The 26894-nt window shown below is 38.1% G+C and overlaps 2 protein-coding genes across 2 annotated transcripts; both read right to left on the bottom strand.

Moving 5' to 3' along the window:
• Window positions 1-2972: 2972 nt before the first annotated feature.
• Window positions 2973-11010, bottom strand: LOC138404783 (uncharacterized). The gene is made up of 7 exons (XM_069509826.1): window positions 10929-11010; window positions 9730-9862; window positions 8655-8794; window positions 7790-7850; window positions 6107-6218; window positions 4473-4565; window positions 2973-3214 (listed from the first exon to the last, which is right to left on the bottom strand). The coding sequence occupies exons 1-7, from the start codon at window positions 10996-10998 to the stop codon at window positions 3146-3148; spliced, it is 678 nt and encodes a 225-aa protein (XP_069365927.1). The 5' UTR covers window positions 10999-11010; the 3' UTR covers window positions 2973-3145.
• Window positions 11011-15663: 4653 nt separating this feature from the next.
• LOC117981955 (uncharacterized) lies at window positions 15664-26176 on the bottom strand. The gene is made up of 7 exons (XM_034968223.2): window positions 26072-26176; window positions 24182-24314; window positions 22984-23123; window positions 18603-18663; window positions 17538-17649; window positions 16724-16819; window positions 15664-15762 (listed from the first exon to the last, which is right to left on the bottom strand). Exons 1-7 carry the CDS (start codon window positions 26154-26156, stop codon window positions 15664-15666), a joined length of 726 nt encoding a protein of 241 aa, XP_034824114.2. The 5' UTR covers window positions 26157-26176.
• Between the last annotated feature and the right edge of the window lie 718 nt (window positions 26177-26894).

The raw sequence follows: 26894 nt of genomic DNA, 5'->3' as shown, positions 1-26894 counted from the left end.
AGTAGGTAAGAAGTGTCTGTCGGTCGGATCTTTTTTCAGGCGGTGAAATGTGTCATAGAGGTTGTTTTTGCAAAATAGGCTTGCGTCTGACGACGTTGACATTGCCAGACACTAAAGATAATATCGTGGCAACCCTCTGCTAGATACCCTTAAAGTTTAATGTTATTGTTAAAGTTGAAGGGTGTCTGGCAGAGGGTTGCCACGATACTAAGTATCTGGTAATGTATGACGTGATTTCTAATAAGTACTATTCCGTAGAAAATATTAAAAAATTAGACTTTATACTTCGACGAAAGATTTTATACGTCTTTGTTAGGTACCTGCCAAAGCCACCACGATCCAAACTTCATAGTCGCTGATCGTTCCTCCTTGTGTTGGGGACAATGCACACAGAAACTTTCAGCTTTTATAAAATAACGAAGGTCTGGCCTTCATGGGCTCTTAGTCCAATACTATGTAGGTAATAACACGCTCTCTAGGTCGATCGTAATGTGAACTACTTACCGACATCCTGAGGTAAGGCGGAAACGCCTGCGACGACCAGTAAGCAAGCGAACACAGCGAATTTCATTGTGAAAGTCCTTCAACTAAAAAAAAAACATCGGAAATAAATTGAAATTAAAATTATAAAAATATAACAGACCTAAATATACAGTTGTATAAAACGATATGTACTTTTGCATTGTCGCATTTGGGTTTAAAAAAACCTAAACCCAAGAACTATTTTATAGTTTTGACGTGTGGGCGTGCGGGGCATCCCCTCGCCTCATGCCCCGATTGCTATCTCAACCTGTCGCGTACTATAGGTTCGTATTCATACTGCAACAAATTGCAAACCTAAAATATTTAATGGTTCTTGCATAGTGGTTCTTGCGTTCTTGGTAGTCGTGAAATACTACTACATTTTCGATAGAAGATAAATATTGTAATAATTCAGGTAAAATAACTGATTAAGAAGTTATGCTTACCTTTCCTCTTTATGAAATGGTCTTGCAATAATTGTAACCCATATTTATAGCAAACGAAACACACGATTACATCCTTTAATCCGATGGAGAGATATTCCCAAATGATTACATGTGTACCATATTATCGTAATTTTGAGATTACTATTTGATTGATCAAATTAGGTAAGTAATGTAAAGTATTATGCATCATGATTAATAATTGTCCAAAACAAGCTCATTACCTATGTCAACAGAAAGTATGTCAAAGTCGTTTTGTTAGGGTTCCGTACCTCGGGGTGCCAGCCAGGTAACCTCCCAGTGTGCCTGGGTTCTGCTGGTCCCTTTTGAATGCATCGGGCATCCGAGGGGAAGAGCAGTATTCGGGTCGGTGCACCCCGGTAACATGGCTAATATAATCTCTCTTTCGTTTACCAGCCAGGAATCGAACCCGGGACTTCGCTCTTATTAGACCACGACGCACACAGAGAGGTCGTTTTAAACTTGACGAAATTTCACACACAGCTTGCATCCAGAATACGGACATGGGATATTTTTACATTTTATCCCAGTTGTTACGGCATTTTCAAAAACATAAATATAGTCAGCTTATCGATTATATGAAAGTTTCTAAAGATTAAAATTATCGTATTAGGTAGGTATATAATTATTATAGTTCCTGCTTGCATAGTATTATTATTTCGTCAAGTTGCAGTTTTAGTCTAAATATTAGGTATTTTAAAACATTATTTGTAAGTTACATTTTGTTCCGTTTGCCGTGGAGACCCTGGGGCCATGGAGTCTTAGTGCAAAAATTTTTTTACGAGAAATTTCACCGCGATTAATAGCCTCATCGGGTGACAGAAGGGCTGGCTCATTTTTTGCGCAACGGATCAGCCTGGCTGTCCAGCGCGGAAATGCAGCCAGTATTCTTGGCACCATTCCACGCGGGCATGATTTATATAGTAATTAGATAAGCTAGCTTACAGTTCTTTTATTGTAATATTTTCATATTAAAAAAAAGTACATAATCACTATCAAGTCTCCGATAATATCTTCTTTATAATCAACTAGCTGATGATGCCCGTGACTTCGTCAGCGTGCATTTAGGTTTTCAAAAATCCCATGGAAACTCTTCGATTTTTTGGTATAAAAAGTCCTTATGTCCTTCCCCGGGATGCAACCTATCTCTGTACCAAATTTTATTAAAATTGGTTGAACGGATGGACTGTCAGATGCTAGCAGGCAGACAGAAAGACAGACAGACGGACAGACACACTTTCGCATTTATAATATTATATGGGTTTAATAAAAACGGCCATACCCCTTATAGGTTAGCCCGCTTCTATCTTAGTACTAGATGATCTATCAACGCACAGCTCAAACAACTAGACGGATCGGGCTGAAATTTAGCATGCAGATTGCAGATATGAGTTTGTTGTGGACTCTTCTCAGACCTTGGCGCGTTTGGAACCCTCGTTGCTTTAGTTTTTAAGTTTGCGTAATAATTATCACCACTATATCTTACAAATCCAACAACTGACAATCGAATAGAGTAATTTATTACCTATTTTGAATAAATCATTTGACTTTGACTTTGATAGCTATTATGACGTAGGCAACCGCTAAGAAAGGATTTTTGAAAATGCAACCCCTAAAGGGGTGAAATAGGCGTGACATAGTCCACGCGGATGAAGTCGCGAGCATAAACTAGTCTTATATAAACAGACTTATGCTCGCGACTTCGTCCGCGTGGACTACACAAAATTCAAACCCCTATTTTACCTCCTTAGGGGTGGAATTTTCAAAAATCCTTTCTTAGAGGATGCCTACATACATCATAATACCTATCTGCATGCCAAATTTCAGCCCGATCCGTCCAATAGTTTGAGTTGTGCGTTGATAGATCAGTCAGTCAGTCTGTCACCTTTTCCTTTTAAATATTTAGATTATTAATCAGTACGAGTTCGTGAAAAATTGCTTGTGATTAAATAAAACATAAATTATAATTTAAATAATTCAGTTTAGCAGTTTATTTGTCAAATAAATTAAACAAAATAAATTAAGCACAAAACAATAATAAAGATTAAGAACAAATTGAAATGAAAAGAGTAGCACAACTGCATATTAGATATTTATTCCCATTTGTATAACGCAGACTTGTTTCTAAAATGCCATCTTCTATTGTTGATGATAATAATTCAATCCCTGTTCTGTAACCTTTCTACTACGATTTTGATGACTTCTCCAACAATGGTGTTAATTTCAATCTGGAAAAAAAAGTTTTGTTAGGTAGCTATAATAATAATATTAGCTTTCTATTTTGAGGGGCTTGTTAGAGGAAGTGTCGCCGGCGTGCGGATGGGATGCTGTGACGACAAAATTCTGCCGTATTTTTATCTAAAAAACCGTTAAGGTGGAAGATACGGTCTGCCCACGAAATTCAAATTTAATTTGGTTTTTTGCAATTTGTAAACTTACCTATACTATAAAGTAGGCTTATGGCATTCAAATTGAGCCCCTAGCAGTATCATCTTCACAGGCTTATATAAAAATCTTTACTTGAAAGTGTCGGGTTTAAGAAATTAGTCAAAATAATGACTAATTTGTGAGTAGCTCACGAGTAGCTAACTCATTATTGCGAAATACCAAATTAAATTTGAATTTCGCAGGCAGACCCGTGTCTTGGGCCTTAAGTACAAAAAATATCTTTTTCATTTCTTACTCGTAAAGTTCTTCTTCCTCTGGCTGTTAGCGGACTAAAAGTGCTTTTCATGCTCTTGTGCATAAAGTGTTTATAGGTTAACAAGAATCTATCAGATAACACAATGCATGCCACTAAAAAATATAGGTAGGTATATAATTCCTATAGTGCCAGTAACATTTTGCACATGATGAGGTTGGTCTCCCGACCTGTACAACGTCATTACAAAATTGCTCGAATTTTCATTTGCTCGCAATCGAAGCAGAGTGAAACTCGGTCATAAAATGGCTTGTTTTTTCGAGACGTTTATCGAGAAGTCGAGGACACTACCTAATTATTATTTATTAGTAAAAATTAAGAAGTACCTTTTTTGACGACTTATCTTAGTGGTGAGCGCTGTAATCTTATTAGGCGGAGGTTACGGGTTCGATTTCCGGCAGAAGAAATTTGGATTTTTTACTATTTTAAAATTTTATTTGTTCTGGTTTGGTGGGCGGTTTTTTACCACCCTACCAGCAAAGTCGCACCGCCAAGCGATTTAGCGTTTCGGTATAATGCCGTGTGGAAAACAAAGGGGTATTTAGTAAAAACTTCCATACCCCTTCCAGGTTAGCCCGCTTCCACCTTAGACTGCATCACCATTTAACACCAGGTGATATTACAGTCAAGGGCTAACTTGTATCTGAATAAATAAATAAAACATGTTTTCGAATTTTGAACCTTCTCACTGATTTCCAAAAATCCCACTCAAGCGAAACCGGTATGGATTAGTTAGTTAATTCAGTAAAAGCTTTAGTATTAATATGTGGGGATAAATTTCTTACCTTGTATATTTCCATTAATTCTGGAATTCTGTGGTTCACGAAATCGTTGACATCTTCGGAATAGTCCCGGTCTCCAACAATTCTCACGTCAGACTAAAAAGAAATGACAAAATGTAATGAAACTTCTTTTCTCTATTTTGCGAGGAAACAATTTGAATCCAAGAAAGCAGCTTGTAGAGATATATAATAACTAGATGATGCCCGCGACTTCGTTCGCGTGGATTTAAGTTTTTAAAAATCCTGTGGGAGCTCTTTGATTATCCGGGATCAAAAGAAGCCTATGTCCTTCCCAGGGATGCAAGCTATCTCTGTACCAAATTTCATCGAAATCGGCTGGGCCGTGAAAAGCTAGCAGACAGATAGACAGACACACTTTCGCATTTATAATATTAGTATGGATTTTTTTTTATTACAATAAAACTTAAAGCTAGCCTTATCTAATTACTATATAAATCATGCTCGTGTTGAATAGTGCCAAGAATACTAGCTGCATTTCCGCGCTGGACAGCCAGGCTGATCCGTTGCGCAAAAAATGAGCCAGCCCTTCTGTCATGTATGGATTGAAATTATTGACAAATAATATAGGTAAGTCTCATTTTATTTAACCAACTTAAAAATTGTGTTAAACTTATGAAAACGTACACACTAATTTTTATTCAGGCCAAAATATTATATTTCTACCGCGCATGCTTGTCTTCTATCAGGCTTTGTTTATTTAAAAAAAAACGCATTCCCTTTTTAACAATAAGTATCATGTGTACCAGAAAACACCTACTTTTTGTTAGTGTGCATTTAATTAATAACCTCGTTAGCACTTAGCAGTATGAAACTGTCCAGTGTCTAGAAATTTCTATTACCTATTGTTGTGTTGAAATTGCTGGAGTGTTATTTCGTTACGTACCGAAAAGTGCCTATATATATTTTAGAATGAGCGAATGGAGCTCTTTCATAGTGATCCATGGAGAGAAGTTCATAAGATCTATATATTTATTATTTATTTATTTGCACACAACAACAACACAAATAAACATAGTAAAAACATACAAGGATCTTAATCTAATAGCCGTAGTATGCAAAGGCGGCCCTATAAGAAGATATCGCTAAAGGGATCTCTTCCAGGCAACCTATCTATTTAATTTTTACAGGATTTGAAATTTGTATAGGATTACGTAGCTGTGATAGCCTAGTGGTTAGGACGTCCGCCTTCTAATCGGAGGTCAGGGGTTCGATCCCGGGCACACACCTTTAAATTTTCGGAGTTATGTGCGTTTTAAGTAATTAAATATCACTTGTTTTAAAACGGTGAAGGAAAACATCGTGATGAAACCTGCATGCCTTCTCAGGCACTCTCGTTCTACATAATGTTCTCAAAGGTGTGTAAATTCTACCAATCCAAGCAAGCGTGGTAGACTATGGCCAAACCATTCTCATTCTGAGAGGAGACCCGTGCTCTGTAGTGAGCCAATGATGGGTTGATCATGATGATGATAGGATTACGTAACAGAGAGAGCCCTATACTAGCTTTTCTCAATGGATAGAGACCCCTATTAGCCCCTCTTTAGAATTTATGGATGGGTATCCATTTCGCGACGGACCACGCCAGTGTGACAGACGGGCGGGAAGATTCTTATTACCTTAATTTTGCCAACGTCAAGCTCGGCATTGATATTGGAGATCCAGGGCCGGCCGGTTACGTCGTGTTTAAGAAGAGCATGGCCCTTTATACGGATGTCTCTGACCTCCGCACTGCAATAAACATACAACTGTAAATAATAATGATTGGAAGCAATCAAATATACATATAGGAAAACTTATATATTTTATAAAATATATTTTATAAAATCTAAATATATATAAAAAAACCGGCCAAGTGCGAGTCAGGCTCGCGCAATGAGGGTTCCGTATTACAGTCGTATTTTTTCGACATTTTGCACGATTTTAGAATGTACAAGTGAAGACCTTTCATATGATACCCCACTTGATATAGTTATCTCACTTCGAAAGTTGAAAATACTAATCATTAGTTCATGACCACAATTTCATTTTTTTTTTTGTGTGATCTAACCCTAAATTCACGGTTTTCAGATTTTTCCCCAAATGTCAGCTATAAGATCTACCTACCTGCCAAATTTCATGATTCTAGGTCTACGGGAAGTACCCTGTAGGTTTCTTGATAGACAGACAGACAGACAGACAACAAAGTGATCCTATAAGGGTTCCGTTTTTCCTTTTGAGGTACGGAACCGTAAAAAGAAAAGGTGACTGACTGATCTATCAACGCACAGTTTTTTTATGAATAATTCATTGTGATGTATTTTCTGGTGAATGGACAATTATTGTCCATTCACCAGAAAATACATCACAATAAACATTGGGAGCGGATTTAAGTAAGCGTAGTTTGATTCCCATTTGAATAATTTTATCTAATCAAACTCAAGAAATAGGCTGTTTTAGACATATCTGTTTTTGCATGTTTTTTAGATAGGAATCTAAAAAAATGTGTGATTTTTAAGTATGATGATTTTTTATTATTTTTTATTCCTATACAAGTTAACCCTTAAGTGCGATCTCACCTGGTGGTAAGTGAAGATGCAGTCTAAGATAGTAGCGAGCTAACCTAGAGGTAAGGTAGTTTCATTAAAGACCATACCCCTGATCTGTTTCTACCCGGCATCACACCGAAACGTTACATCGCTTGACGGCACGGCTTTGCCGGTAGGGTATTAAATCATCATCATCATCATCATCATCATAATCATCATCATTATCATCATCATCATCATCATCATCATCAACCAATAGACGTCCACTGCTGGACATAGGCCTCTTGTAGGGACTTCCACACGCCACGGTCTTGCGCCGCCTGGATCCAGCGGCTCCCTGCGACTCGTCTGATGTCGTCCGTCCACCTAGTGGGGGGTCTTCCAACGCTGCGTCTTCCGGTGCGAGGTCGCCATTCCAGCACCTTGGGACCCCAACGTCTATCGGTAGTACGAACTATGTGCCCTGCCCATTGCCACTTCAGCTTCGCAACCCGTTGAGCTATGTCGGTTACTCTAGTTCTCCTACGGATCTCCTCATTCCTGATTTGATCACGTAGAGAAACTCCAAGCATAGCTCTCTCCATCACCCGCTGAGTGACTCTGAGCTTTCTTATGAGACCCATATTGAGCGACCATGTCTCGGATCCATATTTTTTTTTATATATATAATTATTATGTCATCACTGGCAACATGCACTGTTCGAAGACTTTGCTCTTCAAGCACTGAGGAATTTTGACCATGTCTTATATATTATTATGTAATTAAACACTTGCCTTCCGCTTCCTACAACTTTGCCCCATCTATCACCATAAATAAGTTCAATGTCAGCGTGTCCTGAAATATAAAAAAAAATACTATTAAAATACTAAAGTGATCGCACACCACATCTGGCTATAATCACTATCCATACCTATTATAAATGCGAAAGCGTGTTTGTTTGTTGGTTTGTCCTCCAATCACGCGGCCCAAGGGATCGACGTGATTTTTTTATGGGATATAGTTAAAGACCTGGAGAGTGACATAGCATAGGGTACTTCTTATCCCGGAAAATTAAAGAGTACCCAAAACCTAAATCCACGCGGACGAAGGTGCGAGTTTGAAACCAACGACCTCGAAGTAACTATGCACTAGACTGGTTATCTAAATATATAAAAAAGGAAAAGGTGACTGACTGACTGACTGACTGATCTATCAACGCACAGCTCAAACTATTGGACGGATCGGGCTGAAATTTAGCATGCAGATAGCTATCGTGACGTAGGCATCCGCTAAGAAAGAGTTTTTGAAAATTCAAACCCTACGGGGGTGAAAAAGGGGTTTGAAATTTGTGTAGTCCACGCGGACGAAGTCGCCAGCATAAGCTAGTTCAAAACATCAATTTTGCGGTCTGCAACTCATTTTTGATAGGTATATAAAATCTATCTAATAAATAAAAATGAAGCTCTGAAATGTACCTATGTACGCGCATAGCTTCCGAACTACTGCGCCAAATTGGTTAAATACTTTTTTGTTATGTTTGTTATTGTAAAGACAAGGTTTGTATGAAAGATTTTTTTTCGAAAACCCACTAGAAAAGACAGTTCTCGCGGCACGCGGTTGTAACTCGCGGGCAACAGCTACAAAAAAAAAAACACTTACCAAGAGATACCCTGACTCCACGATGTACACAGTTCCAGTCGAGTCTGCCAAAGAGGATGTTATACGAAAGGTGTTCACAATCGAAGTCGCTAGCACCAGACACTTTCAAGTCTCTGATGGTGCCTTTAGCCTCCGCTTGTCTATAAACAAGTGGTTATACATGAAACAATTTAAAAAAAACGGCCAAGTGCGAGTCAGGCTCGCGCAACGAGGGTTCCGTTGTAACAAAAAATACGACTGTAGTAGTCGTATTTTTTCGACATTTTGCATGATAATTCAAAAACTATGATGCATAAAAATAAATAATAATAAAAAATGTAAAAATCTTAATGCGGTTCACAGAATACATCTACTTACCAAGTTTCAACAGTATGGCTCTTATAGTTTCGGAGAAAAGTGGCTGTGACATACGGACGGACAGACAGACAGACAGACATGACGAATCTATAAGGGTTCCGTTTTTTGCCATTCAGCTACGGAACCCTTAAAATGGGCAGGTCGCTTGTTTGGGATGCAACTTGTGCAGATACATCAGCTGCATCCCAAGTGGTAATAAGTGAAACAATCTTTTAAAAAAACCAACGATTTTTCATCAAAAAACATTGAGTATTATAATACTTATTTACGAAGATTAAAAATCTCAACAACAGAGACAACGCTCTACGAAACCGCAATCTCTTTCTAAAGGTCAATGTACAATATTTTCTGCCGCTGTATTGTTGATTGAATTTCATTTTTTTTTCATAAGTAGTTTTAATTTAGACTTAAGTTTTTTTTATCGAATTGTTAATTATCCATACTTCCATACTAATATTATAAATGCGAAAGTGTGTCTGTATGTCTGTCTGCTAGCCTTTCACGGCCCAACCGTTCAACCGATTTTGATGAAATTTGGTACAAAGATAGCTTGTATCCCGGGGAAGGCTACGGGACATAGGCTACTTTTTATCCCGGAAAAAAAAGAGTTCCCATGGGGTTTTTTAAAAACCTATACGCAGACGAAGTCGCGTAAATCAGCTAGTTAGGTATATTATATTTTTGTTAAGATATACCATCAAAAACTATATTATATTACCTTGGAACGAGGACATAGTGAAAATCACGTTTCTCAACAATCATGGGGTCCAATTCTTTGGCATGGATATATTCTTTCAATCTTCTCATCCATTCCCTAACCCACATATCGTGGATGCGGCCCTGTGCTACATCTACAAACAAACAATAGAAAATAGATATACCTATCGTGTAAAAATATTATGTGAGAATTGAGAAACTCTTGACTGGCATCAACATAGGTACACCCTAAACCTATAAAGAGCCTCAATAGCTCAACCGGTATGGGAGTGGACTGAAAACCGAAAGGTCGACGGTTCAAACCCCGCCCGTTGCACTATTGTCGCACCTACTCCTAGCACAAGCCTGACGCTTAATTGGAGAGGAAAGGGGAATATTAGTCATTTAACATGGCCAATATTCTTTATAAAAAAAATTAAAAAAAACCAATGCTGCGTTTTGAAGCGTTACCTACCTACCTGACGCAGTGGTGGTGCTGTGGTCTTATTAGCGGGAGGTCCCGGGTTCGATTCCCATTAGGGAAAACTTGGAATTTTACAATTTCTAAAGTTTCTCTGGTCTGGTCTAGTGGGCAGCTTCGGCTGTGGCTAGTTACTACCCTGCCGGCAAAGCCGTGCCGCCAACCGATTTAGCGTTCCGGTACGATGCCGTTTAGATAGCAAAGGGGTATGGGTTGAGTAAAAACTGCCATACACCTTTCAGGTTAGTCCGCTTTCATCTTAGACCTACCACCAGGTGAGATTGCAGTTAAGGCGTTAGCCCTATTTTTTTTTTAATTTTATTACAAGTTATTGTATTCGAATAAAGTAAAAAAATAAACTAGATTTTGCTCGTGCTTAAGTTCTCCCAACAACGTAAACCACTGGAACAGTATTTTGAGAAATTTCTGCAGGATCTTTGAAAAAACCGATCAAGAGCGAGTCGGACTAACACACGAAGGGTTCCGTACCACATCGTAAGTACCATCGTACAAGATGGTCATCGTGGCCATTTTGAAATTGTTATTATTTATAATTACTGCGGCAATAGAAATATATACATTCTGTAAAAGTTTCAACTCTCCACCTGTTACAGTTCACGACAGACGGACGGACGGCCGAACGGACAGTGGAGGCTTAGTAATAGGGTCCCGTTGGTATCCTTTCGGGTACGGACTACGGAACCCCAAAAAGAAATTTAAGTAGATGGTTATTTTCTTACCAACATCGGCCTGTGGAGCGGCGACCGCTCCAGCAACGACCAGCAAAATAGCGAAAGCGCAGAGTTTCATTTTGAAATTGCTTGACCTGAACGAAAAAATTACCAAACAGTTTTTTATTTATCAAATCTAAATATATAAAACGAAAAGGTGACTGACTGACTGACTGACCGACTGACTGACTGACTGACTGATCTATCAACGCACAGCTCAAACTACTGGACGGATCGGGCTGAAATTTGGTATGCAGATAGCTATTATGACGTAGGCATCCGCTAAGAAAGGATTTTTGGATATTCAACTTTTAAAGGGGTGAAGTAGGGGTTTGAAATTTTTGAAGTCCACGCGGACGAAGTCGCGATCATAAGCTAGTTTATTTATAGGGGTTTGGTCACAAAGTGAACTTAATCAAGCCTCAATAGCTCAACCGGTAAAGGAGTGGACTGAAAACCGAAAGGCCGACGGTTCAAACCCCGCCCGTTGCACTATTGTCGTACCTAATCCTAGCACAAGCCTGGCGCTTAGTTGGAGAGGAAAGGGGAATATTAGTCATTTAACATGGCTAATAAGTTTAAAAAAAACACCCCTATATAATCTAAACCGTACACAAATATATTATCTACAGTACGCGTCCGAAAGTTATGTACATCGACCTTTAGGAGGAGATAGCAGATTTTTGTAGAGCGTTGTCCCTGTCGTTGAGACCGACAAAACGTCATTTAGGTATGAGTGACAGAGACAACGCTCTACAAAGCCGAAATGTCATTCTAAAAGCCGATGTACATTACTTTCAGGCGCGTACTGTAACTCTCTAGTTTCTACGCCTAAGAGATGATTTATGTCAGCACGTGGCGAGCGCGGGCCGTGCCACGTACGACGCGCGGACGAGGCACGTTGGCTAATTGGGTATTCTACTACTATTGAATTTGATTAATATTATTACTTTATTATAAACTAGGATAAAATAATGACGTACGCTGAAAAAAATATTAAAATCCAACAAAGATTTACAAAGTTACAGGCATTTTAATTTTGGAGTGGGAGGGTCTTCTGTCCCTTTCTCGCAAAACGAAAATTTGTATGAAACCGCACGAAGCTAGAGCTACTATGGCATTAGTCACAATGACGTCATAATTTTATATCGCTATCTCTGTCTAATCAGAAATATTTAAATGCTTATAACTTTTTTGTTATTTGTTCGATTTAATTAGTTTTTTCAGTTTTCGTCATTATTTTTATCCTAGTTTATAATAAAGTAATAAAAAAATTAGAGTCAAATACCCAATTAGTGTGGATTGACAGACTTAATACAACTTTGAGAATATTATGGAAATTTCCAAGCATGCAGCTATCCTGACGATGTTTTCCTTAATTGATAAAGCAAATGATATTAAATGCTTAAAACGCACATAACTTCGAGAAGTTAGAGGTGCATACCTACCCGAGATCGAACCCCTGAGCTACCGATTAAGAGTGAATTCGAACCGCTAAAATCTGGAACACCCTTCCAGCATCAGTTTTTCTCTCCAATTACAAAATGGGTACCTTCAAGTCAAGAGTGAATAGGCATCTTCTAGGCAAGCGCGCTCCATCTTAGGCTGAATCTAGTCTATAATTTTTTTTTAAAGACCCGTGGTCTGTGTGCCGGCGATGGGTTGATCATGATGATGATGATGATGATATTATCTTGAATGAAATTGAAAAATATGGAGCAGCAGTTTATAAATTGTATGTTTGGCACACTTACCTTTGCCTCGTTCAAGTAGTGATGCATCAATTGCAACCCACATTTATATCGAAAGATGGGTTCGATTTAATCTGATACAAGCCAATGAGGTGCATCGCTAAAAATAACAATATCGTAATTATAGGGATTATTATTAAGATTAGGGTATTATTCATTAAATTTTCACAGGTGGCAACCGATATAGGGGGCCAAGTCTTTACAAAAAAATCCATGACGCACGCGCATCGATATCAAAACAAGGTAAACAAGATTAAATCCATTTACTTACTGTTAGGTTATTAGGATAGTGTTAACGCATTGGGAGACTATTAAATCAATTAGGTAATAATACCGGCTTCCCACGGTGCGTGACATTGCGGACCGATGCGGACCAGCATGCACCGACACACCATGGGACCAGTATCCTCCGTGGTAGCGCAGACACGTCATCGTCGTCGTCCGAGCCTAATGGGCGTTTCTTCACTGCACGGCCCAGCTCCAATCTGTCACCAACACCGAAATAAGTGGACGCATAGTTCTATGAAATCGTATATAGTATGCTGTCTCACTGGCCCGGCCCGACCAGACACCGATATTCGGTGCTGGCGCCGGCATGTCGTCAGCAGCATGTCTCCCACTAGTGTCGGTCCGCCATAGCTATGCATGTGTTGTGTACGCATGCAAAACTTCCATGTGAGTGTGTGAGGTGAGTGGCGTGATCAGTGACCCCGCCCCGCACCCAGGGGTGTTGGGTTGGAGCGTGTCGGTGTCGTGTCGGAAGAAACACCCTATGTGTGGTGCGTGGTCGTCGGCCCGTGCGTGATAATCACGCACCGTGAGAAGTTAGCATAACAGGTATTTCATCCGAGAACTCGGCATTAAACAACCTCTTTCGGTGTTATTGTAAGAGTCGTATAAAGTTCTTCGGACACATCTCGCGGTGTGAGAGGACACCATCGAGCGCCTTGTCGTGCATGGCAAAGTGGAAGACACCAGAGAGCAAGGAAGGTCTCCCATGCGATGGATTGAGCAAAATTAGGTCTGCTTTGGCCAGTTCCTGCATGACTCTGCCGGGCTGTCTGCTAGCAGGAAGAAGTGACGGTCTCTTGTAGGGACTTCTATATGCCACGGCCTTGCGCCGCCTGAATCCAGCGGTTCCCTACGACTCGTCTGTCCACCTAGTGGGGGTCTGCCAACGCTGCGCTTTCCGGTGTGAGATCGCCATTTTATCACCTTGGAACCCCGACGTCTATTTTTTTTAATAAAAATGGCGAGCAAACGAGCAGGCGGGTCACCTGATGTTAAGTGATTGCCGCCCGTGAACATTTGTAGTACCAGAGGAACCACCAATGCGTTGCCGGTCTTTCAGAAAGTTATCTATCAGGTTTACGAACCATGTGCCCTGCCCATTGCCATTTTAGCTTCTCAGCCAGTTGATCTGTGTGAGTTACTCTGATTTTCACACAGCACCGTTCAGTTGGATATAACGATTATGAAGCCACAATCGACATATCAGTCAAGACTGAAATCCAAAAGCACTTATGATTGACCATAGATTTGTCATATATTCAGAACTAGCTGACCCGCCCCGGCTTCGCTCGGGTGGAATTTAGAAATTCGAGGTGGGGGGATGAATTTCCAAAAATCCTGGAACATGTATTACTGCATTTGTGACTGAAAACCCAAATACCAATTTTCATGCAAATAACTTGAAAAATAAAGGACTTTCATACAAACTTTCATCCCCTATTTAACCCACTTAGGGGTGGAATTTCGAAAAATCCTTTCTTAGTGGATACCTACTCTTTACAAAGAAAAGAACAAAAAACACAGCCTCCAAATTTCATGTCTCTAGGACCAGTGGTTTAGGCTGTGCGTTGATATATATGTCAGTCAGTCAGTCATTCAGTCAGTCAGTCAGTCAGTCAGTCAGTCAGGACTTTGAATTATATATATATATAGATTACTTACATTTAATGCAATTCAGTCAATATTATCTATAGCGATAGCATCTAGTTAAAAGATTAATTGCCTGTTGTATTGATATCTATCTACTATATTATATTACGTAAAAATAATGTTACCCATATACATAACATTAATTATTATTATTTGTCTATATGAAAGGAAAAGCTGACTGACTGACTGACTGACTGACTGACTGACTGACTGACTCACTTACTGACTGATATATCACTGCATAGCTTAAACTATTTGATGGATCGGACTGAAATTTGGCATGCAGATAGCTATTATGACGTAGACGTCCGCTAAGAAAGTATTTTTGAAAATTCAACCCCTAAGAGGTAAAATAGGGATTTGAAATTTGTATAGTCCACGCGGACGAAGTCGCGGGCATAAGCTAGTTAAACAATAAAAAGTAAAGTTTGAAAGCTTGAAATTTTGCACAGGAGTTTCCTATATTACCACTAATTTTTAGGATTCTGTACCCGAACGGTGCCAATGGGACCCTATCATTCCACTGTCCGTCTAAGAAGGGATTTTGACCAATTGGGTATTTTCCTACTTTTGAATTTGATAAATATTATTACTTTATTATAGACTAGGATGAAAATAATGACGTAGGTACGTTAAAAAAAAATGTTAAAATCCAACAAAGATTTACAAAGTTACAGGCATTTTAATTTTGGAGTGGGAGGGTCTTCTAGCCCTTCCTCGCTACTATGCTATGGCATCAGTAAGGTGTGACGTTAAAATTCTATATCGTTATCTCTGTCTAATCAGAAATATTTAAATGCTTATAACTAGCTTAAAATAAAGTAATAAAAAAATTGTAGTCAAATACCAAATTCCAACGGGCTATTTAAAAACTTAAATCCACGCGAATGAAGTCGCGAGTATAAATTAGTTTGAATATAAAACGATCAACACGATAATTAATTTTTATTTGAAATATCTACTTAGCTTAACTTAAATCTATTAAAATAAGATAACATAAAATACAAGGTACGAAAACATGATATCAGAAAGGTTCATATTATTGCAAAACGTTACGCAATCAAGACTTGATCTCCAGTCATCACACTTTTACCCAAAAGCTGGTTACCAACTTCTTTGATAAGATCCGAAAGGTTCTTGTCGATTTCGTCCTGAAAACAATAATTTAGATTTTAGAAGTCTCTCCATCGAGCGCCCCCGAGCGATAAAAGACTTTGGAAGAAGCGATTAAGTCACTTTTTATTTTGAGAAAACAAAGGCTTAGGGCACATGAGTAGAGTTTATATCTACTAGTGCGCTTAGGGCGTTTGTGCACTCATAATTATGATTCCTCGAAGTGGCCGTCATACAAATACATAAGTTCTCATTCGATTCGTATTCTGACGGATCCATCAAATCACGGATGAGTGCACAAACGCCCTTATAATCAGAAGAATTTAGGATTCGGCTGATAGTGTAAGGGTAGACTATGTGAAGTCGGAGGAGATTTATTTCTGGACCAAAATAAAAATCAATCAAACATGTCAAAGCCTCCAGATCAACCAAAGCACATCAAAAATACCAAGGATTTCCAAAAAACTACTTATAAACTACCGCGACTTATTCACACGGTTGCTGTTTTAACCAAAAAAAATTCACTGTACATGTACTTATTTTTGCTGCTACTGATTCACAAAATAAAAAAGAAATAATCATGATAAAAAGCTGTGATAGCCTAGTGGTTAGGACATCCACCTTCAAACCGGAGGTCGGGGGTTCGATCCCGGGGCACGCACCTCTAACTTTTCGGAGTTATGTGCGTTTTAAGTAATTAAATATCACTTGTTTTAACGGTGAAGGAAAACATCGTGAAGAAAACTACATGCCTGAGAGTTCTCCATGATGTTCTCAAAGATGTGTGAAGTCTACCAATCCGCACATGGCCGCCGTGGTAGACTATGGCCAAAATCCTTCTCACTCTGAGAGGAGACCCGTGCTTTGTAGTGAGCCGGCGATGGGTTGATCATGATGATAATGAAGCACCATTTTAGGTTATTTTTGAAGCTCATGATCGTGAGTTCCATAACTATTTTATATATGTATAGCACCGTTAAATTGTATACGAGTAGGTACCTTATAAACTTCGAGAATTTGTGGGATCGTTTCATTCAAGATGGTGTTCACCTGCTCGGAGTAATCTTCATCTTGGAATTTCATGGCTAGGTTAGACTGTAAAAAACGATATTATCGAATGAAAAAGTTTCGAGGCAACGTTCAATAAAGTTTTCATAGATGGCTCTGAATACTACCACCACTAAAGACGAAAAATAATACCTATATCGTTATGATCTATGCTTTAAATCTTAACATTTAGACCCGATGCGAAATTAATGAATTACTTCAATAATTATAGTTCACAGATTTTGTGGGGAAGAAACGTAAGGAAAACTGCAGTGCACGCTAGCTCTTACTTTTCATCTATGTCATTGATTGACACGACCTAAACATTAAAGCATAGATCATAAATAGATATAGGTATTATTTTTCGCCTTTAGTGGTGGTGGTATTCAGAGCCATCTATGAAAATTTTAGCGAACGCTGCCTGGAAACTTCCTCATGGAACGGTTTGTTAATTAAAAACTATAGACAAATTAATTGTTTAAAAACTAAAACTAATATAGATAGATGACAAGATCAAACGAATTGCAGGGAGCCGCTGGATTCAAGCGGCTCAAGTGGAACTTGGAAGTCCCTACAAGATACCTATCTCTAGCTTTGGACGTCTATTGATTTAAGGTGATGATGATGATGATTTTCGATTTTCGATAGGCAATAAAATCATAATCTACACTTTTGATATAAAAAACCGCTTTTACGTTTTTCAGGGATTCATTGTCATTTATTCAAACATGATTGATCCCCAATTTTTCAGAAATCTAGTAGATACCTCAATTCTTTGAATCCTGAAGTTGGCGTCTACGCTTCGGAGACTGATGCCTGAGATGATGCTAATGTTCACGCGGATTTCACCGGTGAGACGGATCTGGGTGATTCTCAAGCTGAAACAAAATTATAAGTACCTACCATCGTACTTAGGCCGAACGAAATAAGGACTAAAATCGTATTTTTGACGTGTTTGTCATAAAAAGTTAAAATGGTGCATGAGAAGTATTTTTTTACGCATTATACTTTCAAAAACAGGGGTCAATTTATATTATACTAGCGACCCGCCCCGGCTTCGCATGGGTGCAATGTAGATACTAATGTGGTATCATTGAGGTGTCATTGCCTCGGAAACTCTAAAATGAGAGGATTTTTACGACCTAATTCACATTATTTCAATTTCTCTAGGGATCTCTAATTTTTTGAGAATTAAACTATAGCTGTAAACCTTCCTCTTGAATCACTCTATCTATTGGTGAAAACCGCATTAAAATACGTTGCGTGGTTTAAAAGATCTACGCGTTCATACATACATACATACATACAGACAGCGGGAAGCGACTGTATACTATGTAGAGATAGAAGCGAATCGTATTTTTTCAACATTTTGGACGATAAATTAAAAACCATTAAGTATGCATTAAAATAAATAAAAATCTGTTTTAGATTGTACAGGTAAAGCCCTTTCATATTATTATGATACCCCCTAGATATATGTATTTATTAATCTTACTTTGAAAGTTGTAAATACTAATTATTTGTCCATGAACACATTTTAATTATTTTTTATAATGTAACCAAAAAATTCACGGTTTTTTATTTCCCCTTACGTGTACAATAAGACGTACCTATCTGCCAAATTTCATTATTCCAGGTCAACGGGACCCTATAGGTTTCTTGATAGACAGACAGACAGACAGAAATACAGACAGACAACAGTGATCCTGTAAGGGTTTCATTTTGAGGTACGGAACCCTAAAAATCGTGAGGAGATTCGTACTCAGTAGTGGGCGAAACACGAAATACAAGGCAGGTCAGAATATTATGACAACGCATTGCATTCACTTACCTTCCGCTGAGTTGACCAGTGACTCCAGTTCCGATAACATTAGCCTTGACTCCAGCATCGCCTGAAGCATAACGGAAAGATGTACCCGCTAAGTTTTGTTTTAAAATATATTTAGATACAATAATATATTTAATACAACCTAAATATAAAAGAAGCGTGACTGCAGGAACACAGCAGTGCGTCCTACTTCCAAGGAACTGCATGAAACATTAACATAAGTACCTATAACAGATGGGTATAATGGACAAAACGCAACGGTAGCAACGCGCGCTTTATAGTGTGAACCATTGATGTTGGAATCCCCCTCTACTTGATGAAGCATGTGGGCGGGGCAGGCGAGCCGCGGATATGAGCAAACGCTCATATCAAAGTCTTTTGAGCACATTACTATGGGCCATTTTTGCCCAATTGTCACCGTGATTAGAGCTGCCGTACAAAACTCGAAAAGATGCCGAGTTTTACTGTAATTATAAGTCGTATGCGAAATAAAAATGTGAGTCCGGGTAAATAAAGGAATTTCTTTCGTCCATAAGATAAAAATCTACTAAAATATTTGTAGATCGAGGCATAATCTCGAAAAATTATATCGGTTGACAATGTTAAGAGCGTTCAACACAATTACCGATTTTTTAGGAATTATTCATGTGCGAAGTGCTACAGATATTAGGAGTAATAACGAATAAAAAGGATGAAATATTTAAGAACAAGCCTTTTTTAAAGATCTATTGCTAATTAATTATTAATTTTATTGGAAAATAATAATCCTATCAAACCCTTATTCTTGCGGAAGACGTTTACTAAATTATACGATTTTGAGTGCGTCTTTAGTTAACATATAACCACGAAAAACACATATAATAAACACATTCACTGGTTATTTCTAACAAAGACATTTATTTCTAACATACAAAAACTACAGTGATATCAAAACTCAGTCTTTCACACGGTAAATATTCAAAGCCCCGTTTCTTTTAGTGGTTTACTAAAACATCGGAAACACACGAGTATCTCGTAATGCCTACAATAAGAGAAGATAGACATAGCAATGCTAAGAAACATAAGGCCAAACTATCCATACGAATACGTCCATACGAATAGTCTTACAGTGTCACTTAGAAGAATATAAGAACTGTCTTGTGGCCACTAAAGCCACCGAAAGCCTTATGAGAAGAGTTTTTCGATGGAATGACCTTCTTCCAACTCTTGACACACTCATAAAAATACCAATGACTGATTACAGATGACCTAGAAATATCAAAACAAAAAATAACTGTTATGCATGGCCTTTTAGTAAATCCTACTAAATCACAGGCTACTTTTGAAATTGGCCCAGCTACGAAATTGTATTGTGCCAATTTCAAGTCTTCCAATCATAGCTAATGATGATCACGTATCGTGGTCAAGCAGAGCAAACTTTCCGTGTGCGTAAAAGTGAAAACTCTAGGGCAACAAGATTATAAAGATAGCCAGACGTGAAAAACTGACTAGGATCTTAAGGCTCTTGAAAACTATCAGACAGACGGTTACGAAACAAAAAATGTTCGACAACTTGGGTCACTGGTGATTTGTGAACCAGTGAAAAAAAACTTCACATCCATACAAAATTTATTTTTAATTTTCATAAGGCTCCCTAGAACATTTTTGTATGGAACTCTTTTTTGACACTTGGCATGTGCACAGAGCTTGAAGGTTTTCTTTCAGAAAAAAAATCCTTAAAGTCACAATTGTACAAAATTTATTGGAGTACCTTAATTACAAATTATAGACCTATCTCAGTGCTAACGATGCTTTCAAATGTCATCTAGAAAATTCTGAACAACCAGCCAGCCAGCTTCTTGAATAGACATAACATATTATTATCTGAGAATCAGTTTGGTTTCCGGAAGGGAAAGTCTACAGAAGATGCCATCAACCTTCTGACTGATCAAATTGTTAATCGTATAGAAGCTAAGAACAAAGTAGTAGGCGTGATTATTGATCTCACCAAGGCTTTTAATACCGTCTCTGTTCCTATTCTTGTAGGCAGATTAGAAGCTATTGCTATAAGGGGATATACACTAAGTATCTTCAAGGATTATCGCTGCGGTCGGGGAAAAAAGATGGCCAGCAAACAAAACAAATTCATACAAAAATTTCCTTCATTTTCAAACAAACAAAGAACTTGCGAAGTGGTCCCACGCGTCAACGCTCTTAATTTTGGGCTTGCGTGTGTCGATAATTTTATCGATAGTGTATTTTTGTTAATAAAGGCTAAACATCTTGTGGTACCTATTGTTATAAAAAAGTTTAAGTACTATAGCATAATTTATAGTAGGTAGTAATACAACAATAGTAGATCTATTTATATAATAAGACTTCCTCCGGCCTGACTGACAGACTGATCTATTTACTATCTAGTCTATCAATATACTTATATAAATTCTATCAATCCGCACATGGCCAGCGTGGTAGACTACGACCAAACCCTTCTCACTCTGAGAAGAGACCCGTGCTCTGCAGTGAGCCGGCGATGGATTGATCATGATGATGATGGACAACAATAGATTGCATATTTTATACTTTGCCAAAACAAGACAGGTATATCATGGATTGACTAGGTATTCTACAGAATGACTGAATTATAGACATTTCCGGTACCATTATTGATTTTGAAATCGTAAGAACAGGATCTCGGCTGAAGTGAGAAGATTGGTAACTTAGGTAGGTACATACTGATATTTAACATACATATAAGTCGAGTTGAGAACCTTTTTTTCGAAAGTCTGTTAGAAATCGTCATGTATGTAAATAATTTTTTAAGATAGCCAATAATTATGACGTATTGATAATTATTATCGATATCGACTTCCAATTGTTACACATCACTATTTGTCAGTGGCTTGTGTATTGCCAGTAACGTACAAAAATTTTCACAATAATCTAATTAATTATTTTTAAAGTGATTACTTCGAGCGACATGTACTTTTATATAGTGAAACATGTTTTTCAGATGTTTGCACAATAAGCACAATAATTATCAACGCTTGGAACATGATATTAAGAACTGAAAATATTTATTGTGCAAATTTTTATCATAGCTGGCAATACAATACTTGAATGGTACTTCAAAATCAACCCTACCGTTAAGAAGATACAGACGATTTTTGCTTGTAATTTTTTGACCAATAGTAGAGTCGCGATGGCTGTGTTGCTGAATACGCTATTCTTTAAGATAGTGTGCGAGGTGGCTCGCGCGGTTTTCATACAAAAGTAACTTCATCAGCGTTCTATAGTATTTATTATTCTAGGGTGTGAACATTTTTATATTACCAACTAGCTTCTGCTCGCGGCTTCGCCCGCGTGGCCTACAGGAAACAAATGGAATTTTTTTTTCAGAAAAAAACATTATAACATCAGGACGCGCACCCTGAACAGCACCGAATAACACATATAACCTTCCAACCCCCATTTCATCCCTTTAGGGGGAGATTTTCTCATAGTCGTTTCTTAGCTGACACCTAACCTCAAGAAAAAACCTACTTTCCAAATTTCAAGTTAATAATATCAATAATTAAAATTTTCCCATACAAACTTTCATCCCCTATTTTACCACCCATATGGGCAAATTTTCCAAAAATCCTGAAACACGTATTTCTTCATTTGTGACCGAGAACCCAAATACCAATTTTCATGCAAATAACTTGAAAAATTACGGAATTTCGAAAAATCCTTTCTTAGTGGATATCTACTCTTTACAAAAAAAAGATCCTCCAAATTTCATGTGTTTAGGACCAGCGGTTTAGGCTGTGCGTTGATATAATATGTCAGTCAGTTAGTCAGGACTTTGAATTTTATATATATAGATTACACTGGGGAGCGCACTAGAGATTAGAGAAACTTCTCATGAGTAAATGTTAAATATACTGTAACTGGTATTAAGCCATAAATAAGAGTGTGTTAGAACTTATAGAATGTGTAGAATAAAAAAAAATAGTAATTGAGTATAAACAAAAAAAACTGTATCATTATATTATAGTAGTTAATTTAGTTTTTATCATGTTTATTCATTTTAGAATATAACGCATACTGTTTTTAGTCATACCTACAGACATACTGTATGGAATCTTTATTTTAATTGTTATCCCCTTTTTAACTTTGGTATCTGTACGGAATTTGCATACAGTGTTTACTTTTAAATGATTTAACATAGTTGTGCATGGTAGAACAATCTATGTTTTTAATTTTTTATTATAGTTATTAAGTTTTATGTTAAAATCGCTCGCTAGTAAACCATTCAATAAACATAATAAAAAAATTACTAAAATTAATTTATTACTTATTCAAATAATAATCTGTTGTAGATGAGGTCACTGAACAATCATGCTATTTCAGCTACACTTACCGACAGAAAAACTGAGTAGAGGGAGAGATATGTCAAATCGTAGCCTGTTGGTGAGGGGACCATAATCCAATCTGTTGATAGCGATGTTGCTGAGGCCAGTAAATTCAAGAGAGTCGATGTACGTCTTAACTGTGACGAACCTGCAAACATTATATCAATAACTAAACCTCCTCATACAGGGAGACGCGTATTCTTTTAGTTCTGGATTGAATAGACTGCGTAGTACGTAGGCCTTACTGGCTACTACAGCGTCATCAGGGAGAGTGCGTAAAACTCCGCCTGGGAGTAAGCCCTATGGCTCGAACAAATATTTGGAGAGATCAGGGGGCAACGTCTTCCTAAGGGCGCCTTATGTGATGCACGAATCATGGCTTAGGATGACGTTGGGACGAATTAATTGGTTGTCCACTTCCGGGTGACGTTAGAAATCGGCGACCTTATGTTCGTTGGTGAAGACGCTGTACAGAGATAAATTGCTCCAGTCCACAAGATAGAATGCACTTTCGGTCACGATTTAATCGTTGAAATAAAAAAAGGATATGGTTTTTTTTTAATTTGCATTTTACATACTAGCACTTGGCTGCAATCAATCCTACTCTCAAAAAAAGGTGAATCGCGCCTGGATCAAAGGAACCTATTCACTTTTCTTTTGAAGGGACTAGACACCTAACGCTAGTACTGTTACAGTACTAGCGTACAGTACACACACACACACACACACACACACACACACACACACACACACACACACACACACACACACACACACACACACACACACACACACACACACACACACACACACACACTTATATTGTCATATTGTATGAGGAGGGCGATGATCACTGCAACACAGTGTATACTTCTGCAGGATCATCGTTCCCATCTGTTATTTGTGTAATTATGTGTGAAAAATAAAGATTATTATTATTATTAGTACTACGCACTACACGGTCATTCCGAACAAAAATATTGTGGGCTGCTTCGCTGCTATCTCTTTACCTGATAGCTAGTGTCATAGTAATTTTGATGGTTTCGTAGAGTACCGTTTTTGTTTGTAATGACCCACGCACCTAGTACTTATATAATTTACATAGAGGTCGTGAGTCACACGGTAGCATATTTTTTGTATAATTTCCTTAATTGTATGTGTGTGTAAAAAATTCAATCGATAATCAAACTCGATCATAAAACTCACTCTGGTACTATTGATGCTTCGAATTCGAATTTGTCGACCTCTAGCGGGTCCAAACCAGCTTCTTTGATAGATTCGACGAGCTGTTCAATTGCTTTTCTGATATTACCTGTCACAATGCGCTCTTCCCTGGTGCCTGAAATTTTTTTTCAGAATGCTTATATAACTGACCTTTTTTTTTAATTTCTTTACAAGTTAGCCCTTGACTGCGAGCTCACCTGGCGGTAAGTGATACAGTCTAAGATGGAAGCGGGTCAACTTGGAATGGGTATGGCAGTTGTATTAAGCCCATCATTCGGCCTCGGCTGCGGATTCGGCCAACTTCGAACAAAACATCGGCTTCGGCTAGAATGAGCCGAAATTTTGGCCGAAACCGAAGCAAGCTCTGAATTTGAACAAGTTGTTAAGCAACATTTTTGGGGATAACCTTAGATGCGTAGCTTCAATGGGGCACCCATATATCAACTCTTGCTAGCAAATTAAGCTCTGCCGCTTACGCTGTTAGAAAGATTCGGCAGTTAACTGACGTGGAAACCGCAAAGATAGTATATTTTGCTTACTTCCATAGTATTATGTCTTATGGAATCTTAATATGGGGTAAAGCGGCAGATATTGGGAGAATTTTTGTATTACAAAAAAGGGCAATACGCGCAATTTATAACTTAAGACCACGCGATTCCCTTCGAGAGAAATTTAAGGAAATAGATATCCTTACTGTAGCCTCTCAATATATTTATAATAACATAATTTTTGTAAGACAAAATATTCTTAGTTACAAGAAAATTGGTGATCTACACAATAGGCTAACTAGAAACAGAAACAAACTTGCAGCTCCTGCCTTCCGCCTCAGGAAAGTCCAAAAGTCATTTGTGGGTATTGGTATTACCTTTTATAATAAAATCCCGCAAACTATTTTGGACTTACCTTTGCACAAGTTTAAAAAATCTATTAAAAATATGCTCCTGAAAAAAGCATATTACACAATTGAAGATTATCTAAATGATAAAAGAGCGTGGATTTGACCTGCAGCTCGTTCCAGCAACGCACAAGACTGCAAATACTATTTTATACATGGCATAATTTTGTACCTATATCAAATATTTGAAAAGAGCAACCGCCGAGTTTCTTGCTGGTTCTTCTCGGCAGGAAAGGCATTCCGAACCAGTGGTAGATGCATCCGACTATTCGTAAGCACTTGTAAAAGTTTATACGAATAAAAAAAGATTTTCATTTTTCATTTTTCATTTTTCAAAGGAAGAGGCAAATTGTTATGTTATTTATGAGCTTTCTTGTGCGGCGATGGGGAGAGATATGTTTGGAGTTTCTCGACGTGATCAAATCAGAAATCAGGAGATCCGTAGGAGAACCAGAGTAACCGACATACTCGTAGCTCAGCAGGTTGCGAAGCTGAAGTAGCAATGGGCGGGACGTATTGTCCGAAAAATCGAACATTGGGGTCGCAAGGTTCTAGCACAGGTTCTGGGTTGGGGAATTTCGCAACGAAATCTAAATATATAAAAGGAAAAGGTGACTGACTGATCTATCAACGCACAGCTCAAACTACTGGACGGATCGGGCTGAAGTTTAGCATGCAGATAGCTACTATGACGTAAGCATCCGCTACGAAAGGATTTTTGAAAATTCAACCCCTAAGGGGGTGAAATAGGGGTTTGAAGTTTGTGTAGTCCACGCGGACGAATTCGCGAGAATAAGCTAGTGAATCATAAAATTAATCGTGGTATGAAAAGCGTAGCGTTGAATTACGAAATGAATCTAGTTGCGGGGAGCCGCTGGATTCAGGTGGCACAACACTGTGGCGTGTGTCCACGAGACCTATGTCCAGCAATGGACGTCTATCAGTTGACAATGATGATGATGAAAGAATCTACTTACTGTAACCATTTTCAAAGTACTGCTGAGGCAGGGCGTTAGCGCCCACGGCCACTAACAAGAAAGTGAAGAAGACAACCTGCATCATGGGTTAAGTTAGGGTTTATCTGGAAAAAAAACCGGTCAACTGTAAGTCGAATTCACACACCAAGGGTTCCGTACCATCGTACAAGACATAAAATTTTTTTTTTGTGATGCAACCACAAATTCACTGGTCTTGACAGACACGACAGATAGACAGACAACAAAGTGATCCTAAAAGGCTTCCTTTTTTCTCTGAAGATACGGAGCCATAAAAACAAGTGTTTCATTTATTCATTCCATTTATTTTGAGTTATATCAACATATTATTATTATACCTACCTACTACTCTCACAATAGCAATAATGGAGGCCCCAATTCAAAAGGTGTCTATTCCATCCAATAACTACTAAATGTAATGTACCTATAAATAATAGGTATTCAATTATATTTGCAAAAGAATTTTAAAATATTTTTAGTTTACTTTCATTGCAACTTTTCAAGGGACCATACGCATAAACCAGCAAAACTATTTTTTAATTAGCTAGCAAACGAGCCGGCGCGGCGGTTCATATTTTGATGTTAAGTGATTCCCGCCGCCCATGAACATTTTCAGCACCAGAGGAACCACCAATGCGTTGCCAGCCTTTCAGGAATTTGTTGGTTCTGGAAAATGGGGTTATTCAAGATAGCCCCATTTTCCAGAAATCGCTTGAAATATCTAGAAATAAAATATAGAAAACGTATGTTACACATTAATGCTTACCCTTGCAGCCTATGATAAAGTATTGATTGTTTAGTGTTA

Source organism: Maniola hyperantus, chromosome 4 (assembly GCF_902806685.2).
Source record: "Maniola hyperantus chromosome 4, iAphHyp1.2, whole genome shotgun sequence".
In the NCBI taxonomy this organism is placed as follows: Eukaryota; Metazoa; Arthropoda; class Insecta; order Lepidoptera; family Nymphalidae; genus Maniola; species Maniola hyperantus.
The sequence above is the reverse complement of the archived record's forward strand: the minus strand, read 5'-3'. Positions and strand labels throughout refer to the sequence as shown.